This window comes from Artemia franciscana, chromosome 14 (assembly GCF_032884065.1).
Source record: "Artemia franciscana chromosome 14, ASM3288406v1, whole genome shotgun sequence".
Classification (NCBI taxonomy): domain Eukaryota; kingdom Metazoa; phylum Arthropoda; class Branchiopoda; order Anostraca; family Artemiidae; genus Artemia; species Artemia franciscana.
Window position 1 is genome coordinate 11,523,242 of NC_088876.1, and position 16,124 is coordinate 11,539,365.

Genomic DNA, 16,124 nt, shown 5'->3' on the forward strand with positions numbered 1-16,124 from the left:
ATGAACGGAGGATGGATTTTAGCATTATTAAAAAAACATTGAAAAAATAAATATGAAAAAGTATCTTCAACTAAAAGAAAGGGGCAGCATTTAAACTTAAAACGAACAGAAATTATTACGCATAAGAGGGGTCCACCTCCTCCTAATACCTCGCTCTTTACGATACGCATATTTTACTAATATCATTTACTAATTACTGAAAACATTCGTAAGAAATTAAAAGTGCTAGTTGCATTTTTAAGTAACCAAAACATTGAAGGGCAACTAGGCCTGCTCCCCCGTTCGTTTTTTCTCAAAATCATTGGATCAAAGTTATGAGAAAGCCATTTAGCCAAAGAAATAAATATACAAATTTCGTTTTAATTATTCATTCACTGAGAGCTAAAATCAAAACATGCATTGATTCAAAAACTTTCAGAAATTAAATAAAAAGTTTTTTTTTAACTGAAAGTAAGGGGCGACATTGAAACTTAAAACGAACAGAAATTAATTTGCACATGAAAGGGGCTGCTCCCTCCTCAACGCCCCACTCTTTACGCTAAAGTTTGACTCTTTCTCTCAACTCTTATTAGTTTTTTTGTCTCTTCAGAAATAAGAAGAATAAAAAGCTTGTTGTAAAGAATAGACAAAAAATATCAGTTTAATTGAAGCACTTTGAGACGAAAATATAACTTTCTTCTGAGATTTTGAACATATCTCCTATTCAAAGAAACAAATGTCACCCCCAATGTCACCAGATCCGGTCGGGATTTAAAATAAGAGCTTTGAAACACAATATCCTTCTAAATATCAAACTTCATTAAGATCCGATCACCCATTTGTAAGTTACAAATACATCTTTCTAATTTTTTCAAATTAATATAACATAATAACCTTACCCAATTGTAGAAACGAATCATAATTTTGAGTGAGAAGCCCCTTAAAAGTTCAAAGTCTTATCTGTATTACCCCTGTCAAAAGCCCTTTAAAGATAAGAGTTTCAAACAGTGGATGCATTTAAATACCTACATGCAAGTCTTAACTATACCATAAAAGGTGATAATTGTTTTTCAATGCAGGTGAAGTAATTATGAGTAATTATGGAATATAGTACCTTAAAAAACAGTGAAAAGTTGAATTTTTCTAAGGTAAGCAAGGATTTACACTTTTAATAGTAATATAGGATCAAATTTGACCAAAATATAAGCTATAATGCACAAAAAACTGCGTTATATAGAGGAGGGGGAAGGGGTATAGTTAGGGATCTCAAAATAACTTCCCGGGATATACTTTAGCCTGTAGACACATCCCTGAAAGTTTCAATTCTCTAGCCCAACAACTTTCCAAGATAGCAAAAAGTCAATGGATTAGAATTTTACCCTGATTTCCTACCTTAACTGTAGTGGTGTTATTTGTGTACATATGACTAAATACTTAAATATATTTATCTGATAGGCTATACCATACAAGGATAGAACTGTTTCTAAAGCTCTTCTACTGGCTGAATCACATGCTTATTCACTAAGGAAGGTGTAAGCCTAGGTTTCAAGCAATACATAAGGAAACATGCTAAGAAAACGATTCTTAGTTCATAATATGCAGAATAATCCTAATTAACATATTTTGCAAGGGGAGAACCTTTATCTTCACTATTTACCTTGTATTTCCAGTTTTTCCACCACATTTTTCAATATTTGTGTCTATTCTCTAAGTCTTGAAAATTGTGTATGAACAAAACCAACAATCATCTAACTAATCTAACCTAACTTAACCTAATTTATCTGTAGCCTATTTGTCTATAAAAATGTTTATGTGAGAAATTATTAGATGGCACTGATAGTGCTTCATTGCACATATATCATTTAAAAAAGGAAAAATGAAGATGAATCCATGTTTATTTTTCTGAATTTTGTTAAAAAAAATGTAAAACATTGAAAAAATGTTTAATTAAGTTTCTTTTTTTTTACAAAAATTTATAATTTTACTAAATGGATTGTCTTCTATCTGTAGTAAAAAAACATATGTCACATAATTTATTCTCAAGTATTGATTAAAACAATATACAACTCCTTTTTTTAATTAGGCTAACCACAAAAGTATAGCAAATAAGCTTTCAACCTTTCTTTACATAGACAGTATGAAAAAAGGGTATTATGTAAGGAAACCTTCATATATTAAGGGAAACACAGATGTTTTCAGAATTCAAGAATTGAGGCATATTCAATGCATAAGAAGGTAAAAAAATAGTTCATTGATCTGGTTGCTGTACTTCCTTTTGGTCAAATCCAACTTTTGCTGTGTCCATGAAAATATATAAATTTTATAGACTGAGTAAAAATAAATATTCTCACAGGAATCTTTATTGAAAATATTAATTCAAAAAATATCTTCAAAAAAAATGTATTTTGGAGAATTAAAGAGCCGTTCTGAGACAAAAAATGAGCTGAAATAAAATCATATGATTCATCAAACTTAAAAAAAAAACAGGAATTTCCACAAGTGAATAAATGAAATATATTAACCAAAAACGAAGTAAAACACACAATTAGACAGCAACCAGAAGGTTGTAACTGCTATACAACATATTCAACCAAAAATAAATTGTTGAGATGTTAAGGTATTTCTAAGATAAACCTTCAATGTTTAAAAGAGGTTTCTATTAAATTCTAAATGCCTTTGTATTTGTAAAAATGGTTGAGAGAACTTTGAGTAGCTCCAAATTCTAATTTTAAAAATTTAATTCAACAAGCACAGCTCATGCAAACCTTGTCTTTGAAAGCCATAGAAAAATTGGATAGCACTCTTGCTCTTATAATATGAAGATCTCATAATAGAAAATCTTTCAAAATGTCATCAAAAGCACTGCAATCCACCAGATGCAATATTAAAATCCATTTTGAACTGTGAAAATGAAAATTTCATGAAATATGGCTATTGAGTTTTGGGGAAAATTGTGATAGCATTGTCACCAAAGCAAGTGCAATATGGTGACAACTTGTGTTAAGTTAATGATTCAAGTTGTAATGTCTAAATGCTTTTTCCTTACCTGAAAGTTCCTGCTTTTCTGTAACAGTTTGTAAGATGTCTCTGTAGTTATTACAATCACTCAGACTATCCCTTTAAGTTTAGAAATAACAACAACTATTTGCCCATTCAAAAGATAACTCTAGTAGTTTGAGGCTCAAAAGCATCTTTATAATGAAAAAGGTCAAAACATACAAATAATACCTAAGTGATTACATTTGCTCAATTATGCTTCTTAATTGTTTACTGCTGATTGTCTGTCAGTCTCTACTCTTAAAAATAATACATTAAATGATCTTAGATTTTTTTCTGTGATTTCATTTTTGGCATTATATCTTGAATTGATGTTGACAGCTAAAAGGTGGGCCCTGTAGAAGCTGGACAGTGACTAATTTTTAGTGTTACAATCTTCATTATATATTTCTTTGTTTTTGTTTTCTAGAATAAGAAATCAAAGTACTATTGGGAACACAAGCTTTTGATATAGATGCTGCTAAAAATGAATCTAATCTAGTTTTCTTTGCAGACTTAAAAACATGCATAAAAAGCTCAAGATTTATCTATAGTAATGAGCAACAAAGGAAATCATCTACTTGGAGAATTTTGTTTTTTGGGAATGATGATTTCGCAGCCCCTACTCTAAATTCACTTGTTAAAGAATTGTAAGTATATTTTTCCCTTTTTTTCAGAGAGACATTATTCAAGACTGTTCAAATCACTTCCTAGTTTGTACTTATTCAGTATAGAAGTATACTGTTTCTTCATGACCTGTTAATAATTTATTCTTGTGACCTTCCTTATGATCTCCTCCCAATCTGTTCAGGGATGACTTCCTTTTTGTTCAACCTCAGATGAATGGTCAAAAGGGGGACAACCTTTGGCAATATGTCATCTTTTAACTGTAAAACTTGTCCTTTTTATAACTCCTAGCAACCTACAATACATGTTTGGTTCTTTTCTATGTCATTTCCTATAACTATATCACATTTTAAAACATCCTCAAAATATCTTGACCATCTCTCCTGAACACTTTCTTTATCATTGATTGAGGTCTTGTTCCTGCTTTTAACTAGTACAATTCCAGACTGGCTACTTGCTCTCAATTTCTTGACATAACAGTACAATTTTTTAATATTTTGCTGCATTGCTGGATCTTCTAGATCCTCAGCACTTTTATCCATTACATCTGTTTCACGCCTCCTAAATCCATGGTTTAATGCCTTCCTTAATTCCCTTACCTTCCTCCTATTCTACTATAATCTATCACTCAAAATTTCTTGTCCAGGCCCCTCCTCTTTTCTATCCAGCTTAAAGCACTTTCACTAGTATTCCTAGCTGTGTCTGTAATTTTCCTCCCTAAGAATCCTTTTGCTGTTCTATTTGTTATACCAAAGGTGAATATGATGGTTATTTTTTTAGGTATATTGGTTGTATTCAATTAAAAAAAAAGGCTATTTTTTCCTCAAACAAAACCTTTCTTGTTAGATATTTCCCCTGTAAATTATCATTTGGTTCCAACAATGAGTTAAAACTTTAAACAACTTCAAGAATGACTACAGTTCTAATTATAAATCCTTACCTTAAATACCACCGTGCAGGCATCAAAGGATGGAACCATAATTCTTGGGTTTAGCAATTTCAACTTTCAAGCATGAGTTTTATAATTAACTAATCTGAGTGAAGATGTAAGGCATAACTAATTGAAATAGAAAAGATGAAAGCTTAGAACAACTGTTTTCTTATCTGTAGGATGATTTTTCTAATTTCCATTCCTGAAAGACAAGTGTAACATTAATAAAGCAAACACAAATTTATACATATAAATCTGTCATTTATGCATAGCTGGATGCAAGCTGTTCTGAGATTATTAGAATCAGTGAAATATTAATGTTTTATTACAAGATTGGCTTAGTGCTTGAAGTTAGAGCCCAGTGTTTAAGCTTTTGCACATTGTATTTTGTATGTCAATCATTACAGGCTTAGTGTTTTACATTTAGGATAGAAATAGTCCAACCCAATAAGTAATATTTGATAGCCTATAATCTAAGTTAATTAGGTTCTCAATTGTGGTGGGCTACCTTTTAATTTTCAGATCTTTTTTTAATGTCTGGTATCTGTTGGAGGTAAATTCTGAGTTTTTGCCTGTAGTGTGCTTTGCTAGGCAGAATATGAACACTTCTTTTTAGAGTATTGCCTCCAGTACTTGGACAGTGCCAAACCTTGAACAGTTATTGTAACTAAAATGTATTGTTCATAAACATGGAAAGTAGGCTCCTAATCTTGGATATGATATATGATACCTTCTGCTAAGTTTTCTTAAATCAATTTTTTTGATTTTACTGTTTATTATTTTTGGTTATTCTTCGTGTTTTTTTTTTCGTTTTTCTTTGTAGTAAAAAAACTGGTAAGTGAACTAGGCATTGAAAAAATTGATTTAATTTCGTTTCTGGACTTTGTTGTGTTTTTATTTTGATTTATTTTGGTTTTTATTGTGTTCTTGGCTTGATGTTATGTTTTGGATTTAGACACGAAGTCAGTAACAAACAATGGTATGTTTTAGCTGAGATTCATGAAAATAAACTGGCTTTCGTTAAAGTAGGTAAAGAACACCGGAGACAGGCGTGTCGCTTGTGCATTCAGCCTTGGGAATTTTGGAAGTGTCAATCACATTTAAAGGAGAGAAGTACATCAGGAATGGCTGTATAGATCTTCACAAACATGTTTCTACAACAATGCATATTAACAAAAAAACACCATTTTTGTCCAGATAGATGAGATAAAAGTTTGCATTTAGTAACAAGGGTAAGTACAATAAACCAAGCACAGATCCAGAGCCTTGATTTGGGAGGGGCGCAGTGCCACAAGGAGAAAGTGTAACACCCCCAATACAATTTTGTTTAAAATAGTTTAATTAAGGCTGGGTTTGCGATCAGCATAACATAACACAACAGGGAATCGACTGGATCACCGTTTGTGCAAGGCAGTGGGAAACTTTGTCGAGGACATGATGGCCACTAAACGATGAATGGATAATCTAAGCTTCTGGACACCAACGGGAAAGGCTCCTATAGAAATAGGAAAAAAAGAAGAAAAATCCTCTCCTAAAATACAATGTTTGAAAACGCACCCATTATTTAAATGACAATGTTTGAGGATGAGGGGACAGTTTCTAGTGTTGTTATCGATACTTTTGGCGAAGGTACTTAAAAGCAAAGAAAAAGGGCAAGGAATAAGAAAAAGTCTTGTCAGTTGGCTGGGGAAAAAGACAAGCCTTGTTGAGGCTGCAAAACTTATTCCAATCAAGGTGAAAAGCAGAGGCAACACAAGATTGGCAGAATATAAATAGGGCATTTTGATGGAGTGAACAAAAAACTCTTGAGCCAGTTTAATTTTGTGTCAAAATTTTTCGTTTCTCCGAGAACTATTGACATAGACTTGGCGGAAGAAATTGAGAAGCAAAATTTCAGACTCCCGATTGGTATGAGGCGACACATGATTCTTAAATCTCTTTAAAGTAGGATGCAAAGCCATTCGGCATAAAGAAAGATACAACCTTGACCCTTATAATAGATGCCAAGCTGGTATCTTCATCGTGATTCTAAGGTATTTCTGTGCCACCAAATGAGGCGGGCATTAGATTGCTAGCAGATGAATTTGCATCATTGTCAGGGTACTTCATATAATCTTGTGTCGCTACTAGCAATGAGGCAAACATTTATAGCGTTGGTGAAGGAGTCTTGATTTTTTTTTTCAAGTTCAGTTATGGAAATAAAATTATTCCGTTTGAACATATGCATTACGTACACTTCATCTGTGTCTCTGTCTCTGGGGAACAGTAATAAAAAATGCCAACCTTTTTATGCTTATACAGGCTACAACATTGTCACTGTCCAACCTTCTTGTCTTGGGTCTGCACTGCCTTGGACTCTCCCTAATAGTGCAAAGACGTTTCAGTCTTACGTTTATAACACATACCGTCTTTAAACAGTTTTATTGCGTTGACATGCTTCATTGTTTTTATTTCCGAAAACAATCGGTTTTTCAGTCCTTATTTCTCGTCTATAGTACTCGATAGTACAATTTAGGAAGGATTCTTTAAAATTCGTTTGGGGGCAATCACCCCCAAAAACTCCCTGTATCCGTCCTTGCTGTAAACCTGGTCACATTGGACGAAATTGCTCTGAACCGCCTTTATGGCCTATTTAAGATGGCATGCCATGAGTATTGGAAGAAAGCTGACATAGCCCATAGAAAAACCCATGCACAATACACATAACCAATCGATGTATCGTCGAGTCATTTTTGCTCATAATTTGGCTCCTCTGTAAGCAACAGAAAGGAACATCAGTGAAAGAATCCAAACTATTGCAGATTTTGTGGAGTGAGTATGCTCGATGCCTGAGGAAGAAAAACGAATGGATACCATTTGACGATATTTTTCGAAAGAGCTATAGATCTGACTTATATTAATTATTTTAATGAATAAGATACAAGAGAAATAAAGCGTCAATATACCAGAAAAGGAAAATACTAAAGAAAACAAAAATAGAGAACAGCCTAAAGAATTCAAACAAACTAATAACTGCAGAACTCAGTGGGATGAGGCAGAAAAAGCAAGAGTGCAAATTCATGAAACTTTATGTCGGGGAGGGGGAGGATTTTCCTCACGGCCATGCAAAAAAGCAAAGGTTTTTAATAATTCATTTTTGCATAAGAATTTAGGGTTCATAAGGAGGGGAATTATAAATCTCATGGATTGAAATTCTTCGTAATTTTTGCCATATATACTGAAGTCATTCTAAGCCCAACTCGTGAACAACCTTTAATTTGGACTAACAACTTTTTGTTGTTGGTTTGAGTGTTTCTCATTTATTGTTAGTTGAACTGTAAGTTGAAGTGTAGTTGATTGTAAGTTGAAGTAGGGTACCCCATTATACTGCAAAGCCGACTGAATAATAACAAACGTAATAATCAGTTTTTCTTTCAGATTTTTACGTTTTTAGCAGTTACTGTTGATACTTTTCTGTTGAGTTTGTCTTTATTCGTACAAATGTCGATTTTTAGCCTATGGTCAAGACCTTAAACTAGACTAAAGGGTAATACGAATCGTTTTTGAAATTCGTGTTATTGCTTGAACATAAATAATAAAAGCAATAAATAATAAGATGCAAATTTAAAACTGAAGAGAAGATGCATCACATGAGCTGTTTCGATGTTTTTATGCAATGAATATAAGTTCATCCAGCGACTTTATGCATTTTGTTTTATGAAGATTATGTTGTGAGTGATGTAGGCTTAAATTTTTGATTCTCGATTTTTAGGAAATAAGGCTAGAGACACAACAAGTAGCATAAATTATTTTATTGTATATCACCTAGAATATTTTCACAACTCTTTGCTTCTGCCAGCAAACACTAGTAGGATGAAGCCGAAGTCAAACAGTTCTTTTGTCTTCTGGAAAGTTGTATTGAAAGTTTCCCTTATCCCAACGGACGGTTGAGATGCTAATATTTACACAACTTGAAATTAACGATGTAAAGAAAAAAAAAATCGGTATTGATTTTACAATTTCTGTGGCTGATTCGATTTTTTATGATTTTTGCTAAGACGATATGATGCTAATTCTTGAACTTCGATGTATAATGTAGGAATATTATTTTTTTGGGTGCAGCTTTTTCCATACATTATCATTGATCATCAGACTTTATAAACTGGTGCCATGGTATGGAATCTTAAAACTGTGCACATATATCTTATATTTCCAGAAGACGGAGACGCTTCATATCCCGACTAGACGTTGTAACATCAGCAAAATATACTCTTTCGAATCCTGTAGCAAAGATTGTAAACAAAGAAGAGCTTCAAAGTCGTGAATGGCCTGTAAAAGACCTAAAAGCAAATGAATATGATGTTGGAGTTGTTGTCTCTTTTGGGCACTTAATTCCATCACGTATTATTTCGATGTTTCCTTTGTAAGTTATTTTCAAACTTTAAGTTTAGATTATTTTTTTTAATAAGCTCTCAAGCTTTCATGTAAATGTATATCTGGCTATTTCTATGTTTATCAACTATTCAACCGCTACTATTCGTTGGAAACATGTTTTATGTAGGATTGTTTGTTGCTATTTCTTAGTTTATTGTTATATCTTTTGGGGGGGGGGGTCAAAAGAGGGATATTATACCCTTTCTGTAAAAATCGTACTGGGATGGTACTACTTCTTCTACTACTCACAAATCACCGCAGAACCAGACCGACTAAGGTCAACACAGTTGTGCACGAGACTTCCCCACCCTTGTCTGCTCAAAGCTTCACTCTTTATCCCTCCCCCTGTTGTTACAATTTCCTTTAAATCCTTTTTTCTGACTTCTTCTCCTCCAATATGAAGTGATATACTTTTTGTTTAGCCCCCAGAGCCACAGTCTGGTAATCTGTCTTACTTCATCTGGAAATAAAGACCTAGCCATTTTAATCCTTCCTTCACTATAGCCCTGGAAAGTATTTTCTAGGCATTGAAGTAAGTAAGGCATTGAACCGAATTTTCCCCAAAGATTGATGTTACAGCCAGTCAAACGAATTTCGAAAAGTGTGTTTAAATTTTTTTTTTTTTTGAAAATATTTATAAATCCCATGTTTCAGAGCTATACTTGACAGTTGTCATTACCGTGGCATGCAATATATGCATCTACCTAGAATTTTGCTAAGGATGCTGGGTAGGTATATGAAGGCCATTGACTTGAACGATTATCTCGAAATCCAACATAGCCTTTTTGTCCTCATTTATTCCTAGTCGAAGCTGCATAGTTCTCTAAAATTTAATTTCTAATCGATTTATGCACCTCAACTCTCAAAACTTCCAAAAATTCCTTTGTTTCATCAAAAAATTATTTGATTGGAACAGTTTTAGTTTGCTAGTATAGTCTTAAGCTTTAATATTTTTCCTTTTCTGTCCTGGAAATAAATTTCTAAGTTGCAATGTGGCACCATTGCAACTTGATTTAAAATTGATTTAAACCGTTGACTTAAAATTGTAAAATGTTTACTGCAATACTTCTTAACAATACTTTTGCAATACCGTCTAGTCTTGTTACAAGTCTAGTTGCAAAGTAGGGTTTGAAGCTCCTTTTGTGTTATTTCTCAAATTAGATTCTCCTTAGCGATTTTTCGCAATTTTGTAACGTCTTGAATGAATAGTACTCTTTCCATGGTTGTCAATTGTTCGGGAAGTTCTATTCATTAAACATTCTAAAACTTGTGGAGTCAATCCTGTTTCTTTGTTTCTAGTTTCTTTGATTAAATCTCTTTGATTATTTCTTGATTTCTTTGATATCTAATTGATATCCCATCGATTATCTATAATCAATATTTTTTATGTCTAATTTCTTGGATTGTTGGAAATGATGTATTGTCTCTGATTTTTTTTTCATTTTTTTTTAGCGGAATGATAAATATTCATGCGTCGCTATTACCTAGATGGCGAGGAGCAGCTCCAATCATGCATGCACTAATGGCTGGAGATGAGGAAGTGGGTGTTACGCTAATGAAAATACATCCTCATAGGTAAAATTTCCCCTTTTAAAGGAACGATAAGAATATTAACGGTAAACTTGAGATTGAACGGGCTTTAATTGAAGATGTATAACCAATAATACCAATGTTTATGGTATTCTTTTGGCCAGCCATGCAACAAGAGTTATCCTATTGTATAACTTCCGCGTGATAAGGTGCTACAAGGTTGATATTATGATTATCCTGAAGGCCTCCATCACCATGGTGTTTTTTTGTTGTTGTTTTTTTTTTATCAGGCTATTGACAATAGTTAGTTTATAAATCAAAATTTCCTATGATGGTTCTTTCTATTTAAAGAGCCTGCCACCCAAACATATGATGACAATATCTCTTCCAAAACTAGTGGTATATTATCAAATAGTTGATGCGGTTGAAGTAGTTTCTCTATTTTTAAAAACGATTTTTGTATTTTCAAAATTATTTATCTAAAAAATGATTTTGCCTAAAAATTATTTATTTAAAGTAATATGTTTAAATAGAATTAAATTAATAAAAATCTGAATAAAATGAATTTATTAAAAGCTATTTAATAATCTATTTTTTAAAATGATTTTTTTAGTTGATTTTTTTTTAATGGGAAAATATCGTAAATGAGAGCTAAAATATGCGTTGTGTTATGCTACTATAAAACAGCATGGATTTTAAAAAGATCCTAAAAGCAAAATAGTATGCTCATCTGTTGTTTTTTTTTCAGTTTTTGTTTTGCTGGATAGGGAAAAACTTCTGATTTGCACTCAACAATTCAGAAATCCTTAGATACGGATTATGGTGGAAAGTAAAGGCCCTTTGGCGATATAATGTGTTTTGTTTGAGTAAAAAACAGCACCGAACAAGCTTTCACTCTTCTAGCTTTTCCTAGGTGTGTGTGTTTGACGAGCATAGTCTTACTTCTCTTTATTGTTTATAATATGTTAAAAGTTGTTCAGCGTTGACTTGAGACTCAGTCTAAGCTTTATGCTTTGTATATTATTCCAGTTCTGAAAAAAAAAATGTTTAAAAAAACCCTTAAAAACCCTAGCACTTGCTGATTTCTCTTGCTAATAATTAGAATTCTCTTGAAGAGAGTACTAGTCATGGGTGACAACTAGTTCCTTTTTGAAAAATATGAAAATTAACCAAGGAATGGAATTCGATAATTAGATAAGTGGGTGCTATAGTAAAAATTTATCTATTTGGTAACAAATGCAGAAATCTGAAAGCGCTTTTTCATCAAGATTAGAGGAAGAGGAAGACCTTTTGAATGAATAAAAAGGAAGCTCTGGCAAACGTGTCTGGCAAACGTACATTCATGATATTTATCTTGTATCTAATAATTAGGAGATTTAATGAGCCGGTCGCGTCTCTAAAACCAAAGACACTTTCTCATCCCGGTCGATGGGCAGAAATATCTTGCTTAAAGGCTTTTATTATACGTGATAGTAATAACAGCTTAACTTTATTTTCAGTGAGTTACTGCCAAGCAAAAGTTTTTTTTCCTCTAACTTAGAAATAGTTACATAATTTTTTGCAGTAAAAACAAAATAAGCTGGTTGAAGTAGGCTGACATCCAAAATAGAGAGATGTTCTAGCAATGGATTAGTAGTACCGTCCATATGTCTAAATTTCTTCAGTTGGATAGGAAATAAACATATCGTTTGTTATGTCTCTAATAGCGTTTTTTCTAATTTGTTGTTTAGTTTTGAACTTGATTCTTGAAACATACGCTAACGGAAATCAACACTGTGTTCATCCAGTTATTAGGTTCATTATTGACTTTGCAACAAGGACGTTAACATTTTTTTCCCTCCTTCAAAATTTACATTTTTTATCTCCCTTTATCGCTTACACATTTTAAATTTCCAATATTCATTTCCCATATCGCTTGGATGGTACGATATGAAGTTACTGCTTGGTTAATCAAAGTAGGTTTGACGTAGGTGAAATTGTCTCACAGAAGAAGATCTCAGTTCCTTTACATCTTACCAGAAAAGAACTTACACCCCAGTTGGCTGTTTTGGGTGCAGAACTGATTGAAGATGCTTTGCCAGGTTTAGCACAGAAACTGGCTGCTGCTGTTCCTCAACCAGAAAACGGGGTTACATTAGGTAAGTCCTAATGTTAAATTTGAAGTTCAGTATTAAAGGGGATCAAGTTAAAAAGAGATATGGTATAAACTGAGTTAACTGAATATAGTTGACTCTTTTGCTTTTTGCTAAAACTTGGTAACGCCTATTTACTCTGTCCAGTAAAAGCTTAAAAATAATGATATGTAGACTTGTTTTAACTACTACTTCACATGGAAATCACATTTTCTTGAACCAATCAGCAACTGCTAAAGTAACTCATTCACTGCACACAGTTGAACTTAGTCTACGAATTTATTTATTAAATACTCTGAGTGCGTTTGAGGATCCCTTGTCCGGATTATCCGCTTGATAATAACTTCCTCGACGTGTGCTCCACTGCAAAGATAGCTTATTTACAAACCCCTCTGAAGGTGTGCCACATTTCAAAATTAATGTCCCTTTTTGCTCTCTGCATGTAATTTCAAATGTTTTTTCACTTTTTGTAAATATTGAATTCATATAGAAAATGGCACTTAAGCAAAGAATAGCAAGGAGACATCAGTTAGATCTCAGTATATAATATTTTATATAATTTGTTAATATTTTTTCTTTGTCAGGTCTAGGATATTTATCATGCATTATTCATGTATAAGTATTATTCCAAATTAGTTGCTAAGTGTTTCCTAATTTTTTTTTTATTTCTGATGATGAAATACAGAATTACCCTACACGATATGTTACGTTAATATAGTGAGGACACCTCAAGTTGTTAAAACTAGATCTTTATTTTCAATACGTCATATTGGGCCAAACTTGGAATTTTTTACCAGAATTTTTGGAAAAGTCGGTAAATGTGCTTGGTTTTCGTAGAGATCTTAAAAACATGTTTGTTTTCAGTTGTATAATTTTTGAAGAAAAGTTAAGTTGAATTTATGTCGCTCTCAAGTTCCTACAGAAAAATTAATGCAAATAAATAGTTTAATTTTTGTTGGATTGAAAAAGGGATTTTTGAGTTTGTTGATAGGTGGTGTTTTGCTAGTGATAGTTTTGTGGTGTTTTGCGAGTTTTGATAGTGATAATGTGTTTTGCAAGGGTTGTTACGACCAGGAGTAGGGCAAATTCAGATTTTTGTTCTTTTTTCTTTCTTTTCTTTTCTCTTCTTCTCTTTTTTAAATTTTATTCCTATGTTTAAGTGGTAACTCCAAGAAAGCGAAGGCTTACAAAGGTTAATTGTTTTGTTGTATTGTTTTTTGTGTGTTTTGTTGTGTATTCTCTTGAATAAATCCTGTTATCTAATTAAATTAAAAAATTATATGATCTTTAACGATGGTCTAAATAAAGTAGACAAGTAAAGGTTTTTGCTGCCTGATATTTCTTTGATCTGCGCTGAAGGTGTTGAATCTAAATAAAAAAAAGGCAAAGAATGCATCGCGTGTTGGGTTTTAGTAATATTTTTTTATGCCAACAGAAAAGTAAAATTAGTAAATTTTCATTATGTAACTTTTTATAGTACGTTTAAAAATACTCTTGGTATTTTTTTTACAACCACAGTTTAGCATATAAAACTTGACTGAGAATCCTTAAACACACAATGTTAAAACCCTAAAGAAGAAAGAGAACTAGCTCTTCAAACCAGTATTGTCTCCTTTCATAGCAACAGCGAACCAAATCCACCTGATTTATTTTGCTCATTTTTCTGCTTAAAATTTGTAATAACTAACTGAGAATTTCTCTTGCAGTTAATTATGAACGAAAGCAGTGTTGCAATTTAAGTTTATGAGTGTAAAACATACTCAGATTACTTTAATGCTAAACTCTCTATATAATATTACTGTGCTGATCGTTCTTGTCAGATTTTGTTTTAATCCAATGAATATTGCTTAAAATTAATTATGAACCAACAGTTTACGTGCTTGAAAGGAAATAAAATTTGTTCGTACCAAATACTGTTGTAGCATAGATACCGTTGTGGTATTTAATATGACATGTTGCAATATCTTCTTTTTTTTACTACTGGTTTATGCTTTTAACCATTATATTCTCAGAGCTTAGTGTATTTTGATGCTGATTGGTGAATTTACTTACTTTTTCATGACTAACTGATGGTCTTACTTTCAGACCTGGAGTAGATGACGCTGTATTATTAAAAAAAATTTCCCAGTTCCCTTTTTTCTATTATTGAAGTGTTCATATACCAAAGTTAACAAGTCCACTTTCAAAATTTTTGACGTTTCTGCGTCAAAGCATTGATTCTGTGGATCTTAAGGATATCCTATAAAAACAACCAACAATGCAAAATGGCAAATAAAATCTATTAAACAATGAGTACCTGATTTGACCTCTTTATATTCATAACTTTTTCGCTATAGTTTGACAGACTTTATAGCTATTCTGTTTATAGTTAAAATGAAATGGAGATTTAAAAAGGTCAACATCTTGAAAGAAACCTTGGGAATATTAGTGCTAGCTTGAATTGTAAATCTTCTTCCGTCAGATTAACAAATAGAAATTTCACTCACTTTTTCAAACATAAATGTTACCTTGGACTAATTTTAAATACAAATATTGCTTCAATTCTCCTTTCTTATTTTCTTTTAATACATTTAGTCTTTTTTCATTCACAAAGGGCTCCAGGTACGAAACCGTAAAATTAGGATTTTTATTAGTAAATATGTGTGTTTTTATTACCTTAACTAAAAATTTTACTATTATTATACAGTTTCCCTTCATTTCAATTTTAAATCAAAACCACCAATAGATACTCTTTTTGAATTATTTACATTTTTTTTGTAAGTAGTCCGCCAAATTTGTCACTAGGCAATTTAGTTGATTTATGATTTTGTTTTTTATTTTAAGCCCCAAAGATTGACTCCTCATACGGAAAGTTTGACTGGAATAACATCACAGCCATTGAGCTGTATAATAGATGGCGTGGATTGCATGGTGCCATACCGCTATTTACTAAGTGGGGCTCTAAAACTATCAAATTAGAAAAATTGGAGCCTCCAGTGTCCGACAGTGTTGCCACGCCTCTGACGAAAGATTTAAACGTTAGACCGGGTATTCTTCTTTATCACAAAAAACGACGAACTATTTTGTGCAGGTGTGTTGATTCTTGGATTCAAATAAGTGAGTTGTGTCTAGTTGGAAGGCCAGTGCAGAAGGCTTTAGACTTTAGGAATGGTTTTTTGTTAAAAGAACATAGAGACAATTGGTACTTTGGACCATAGAATTTTATAAAGTATTAGATATGACAATACAGCTGATTCAATTATATGAAAAGGACGCTTTTTGTTAACGGTCACATAGTAGAGTTTCTGATTTTGTTGATAATTCATCGATAAATTATAATTTTTATTTACGAATCATTTTCCAGTGTTCCTTGATTTTCAAAGAATCATTGTGAAGTAATATTATAAGAATAAACTGCGTTAAAATTCATGTTTTGCTGCAATAGAAAAACAAAGGAAAAAGAAAATTTTCCGCACAAAACAATGCATGCTAAAGAA

The 16,124-nt window shown here is 32.4% G+C and overlaps 2 protein-coding genes across 4 annotated transcripts in view; one reads left to right on the forward strand and one right to left on the reverse strand.

Moving 5' to 3' along the window:
* The window catches only part of LOC136035313 (ribulose-phosphate 3-epimerase-like), a 22,195-nt gene extending 20,517 nt beyond the window's left edge, over positions 1–1,678 (reverse strand). The window contains exon 1 of one of the 3 annotated variants that reach the window (XM_065717022.1): positions 1,637–1,678. In XM_065717022.1, the coding sequence (XP_065573094.1) occupies positions 1,637–1,663 (27 nt within the window). In that variant the 5' untranslated portion in view covers positions 1,664–1,678. Of the gene's footprint in view, positions 1–1,441; positions 1,601–1,636 lie in introns of those variants that run through there. The other 2 variants (XM_065717023.1, XM_065717024.1) reach the window with 2 other exon arrangements.
* Positions 1–15,980, forward strand: part of LOC136035311 (methionyl-tRNA formyltransferase, mitochondrial-like) — a 21,326-nt gene extending 5,346 nt beyond the window's left edge. Inside the window, exons 2-6 of the mRNA XM_065717019.1 lie at positions 3,530–3,665; positions 8,769–8,975; positions 10,439–10,561; positions 12,476–12,654; positions 15,472–15,980. Of these exons, the coding sequence (XP_065573091.1) occupies positions 3,530–3,665; positions 8,769–8,975; positions 10,439–10,561; positions 12,476–12,654; positions 15,472–15,845 (1,019 nt within the window). The 3' untranslated portion in view covers positions 15,846–15,980. The remainder of the gene's footprint in view (positions 1–3,529; positions 3,666–8,768; positions 8,976–10,438; positions 10,562–12,475; positions 12,655–15,471) is intronic.
* The last annotated feature ends 144 nt before the right edge of the window (positions 15,981–16,124 follow it).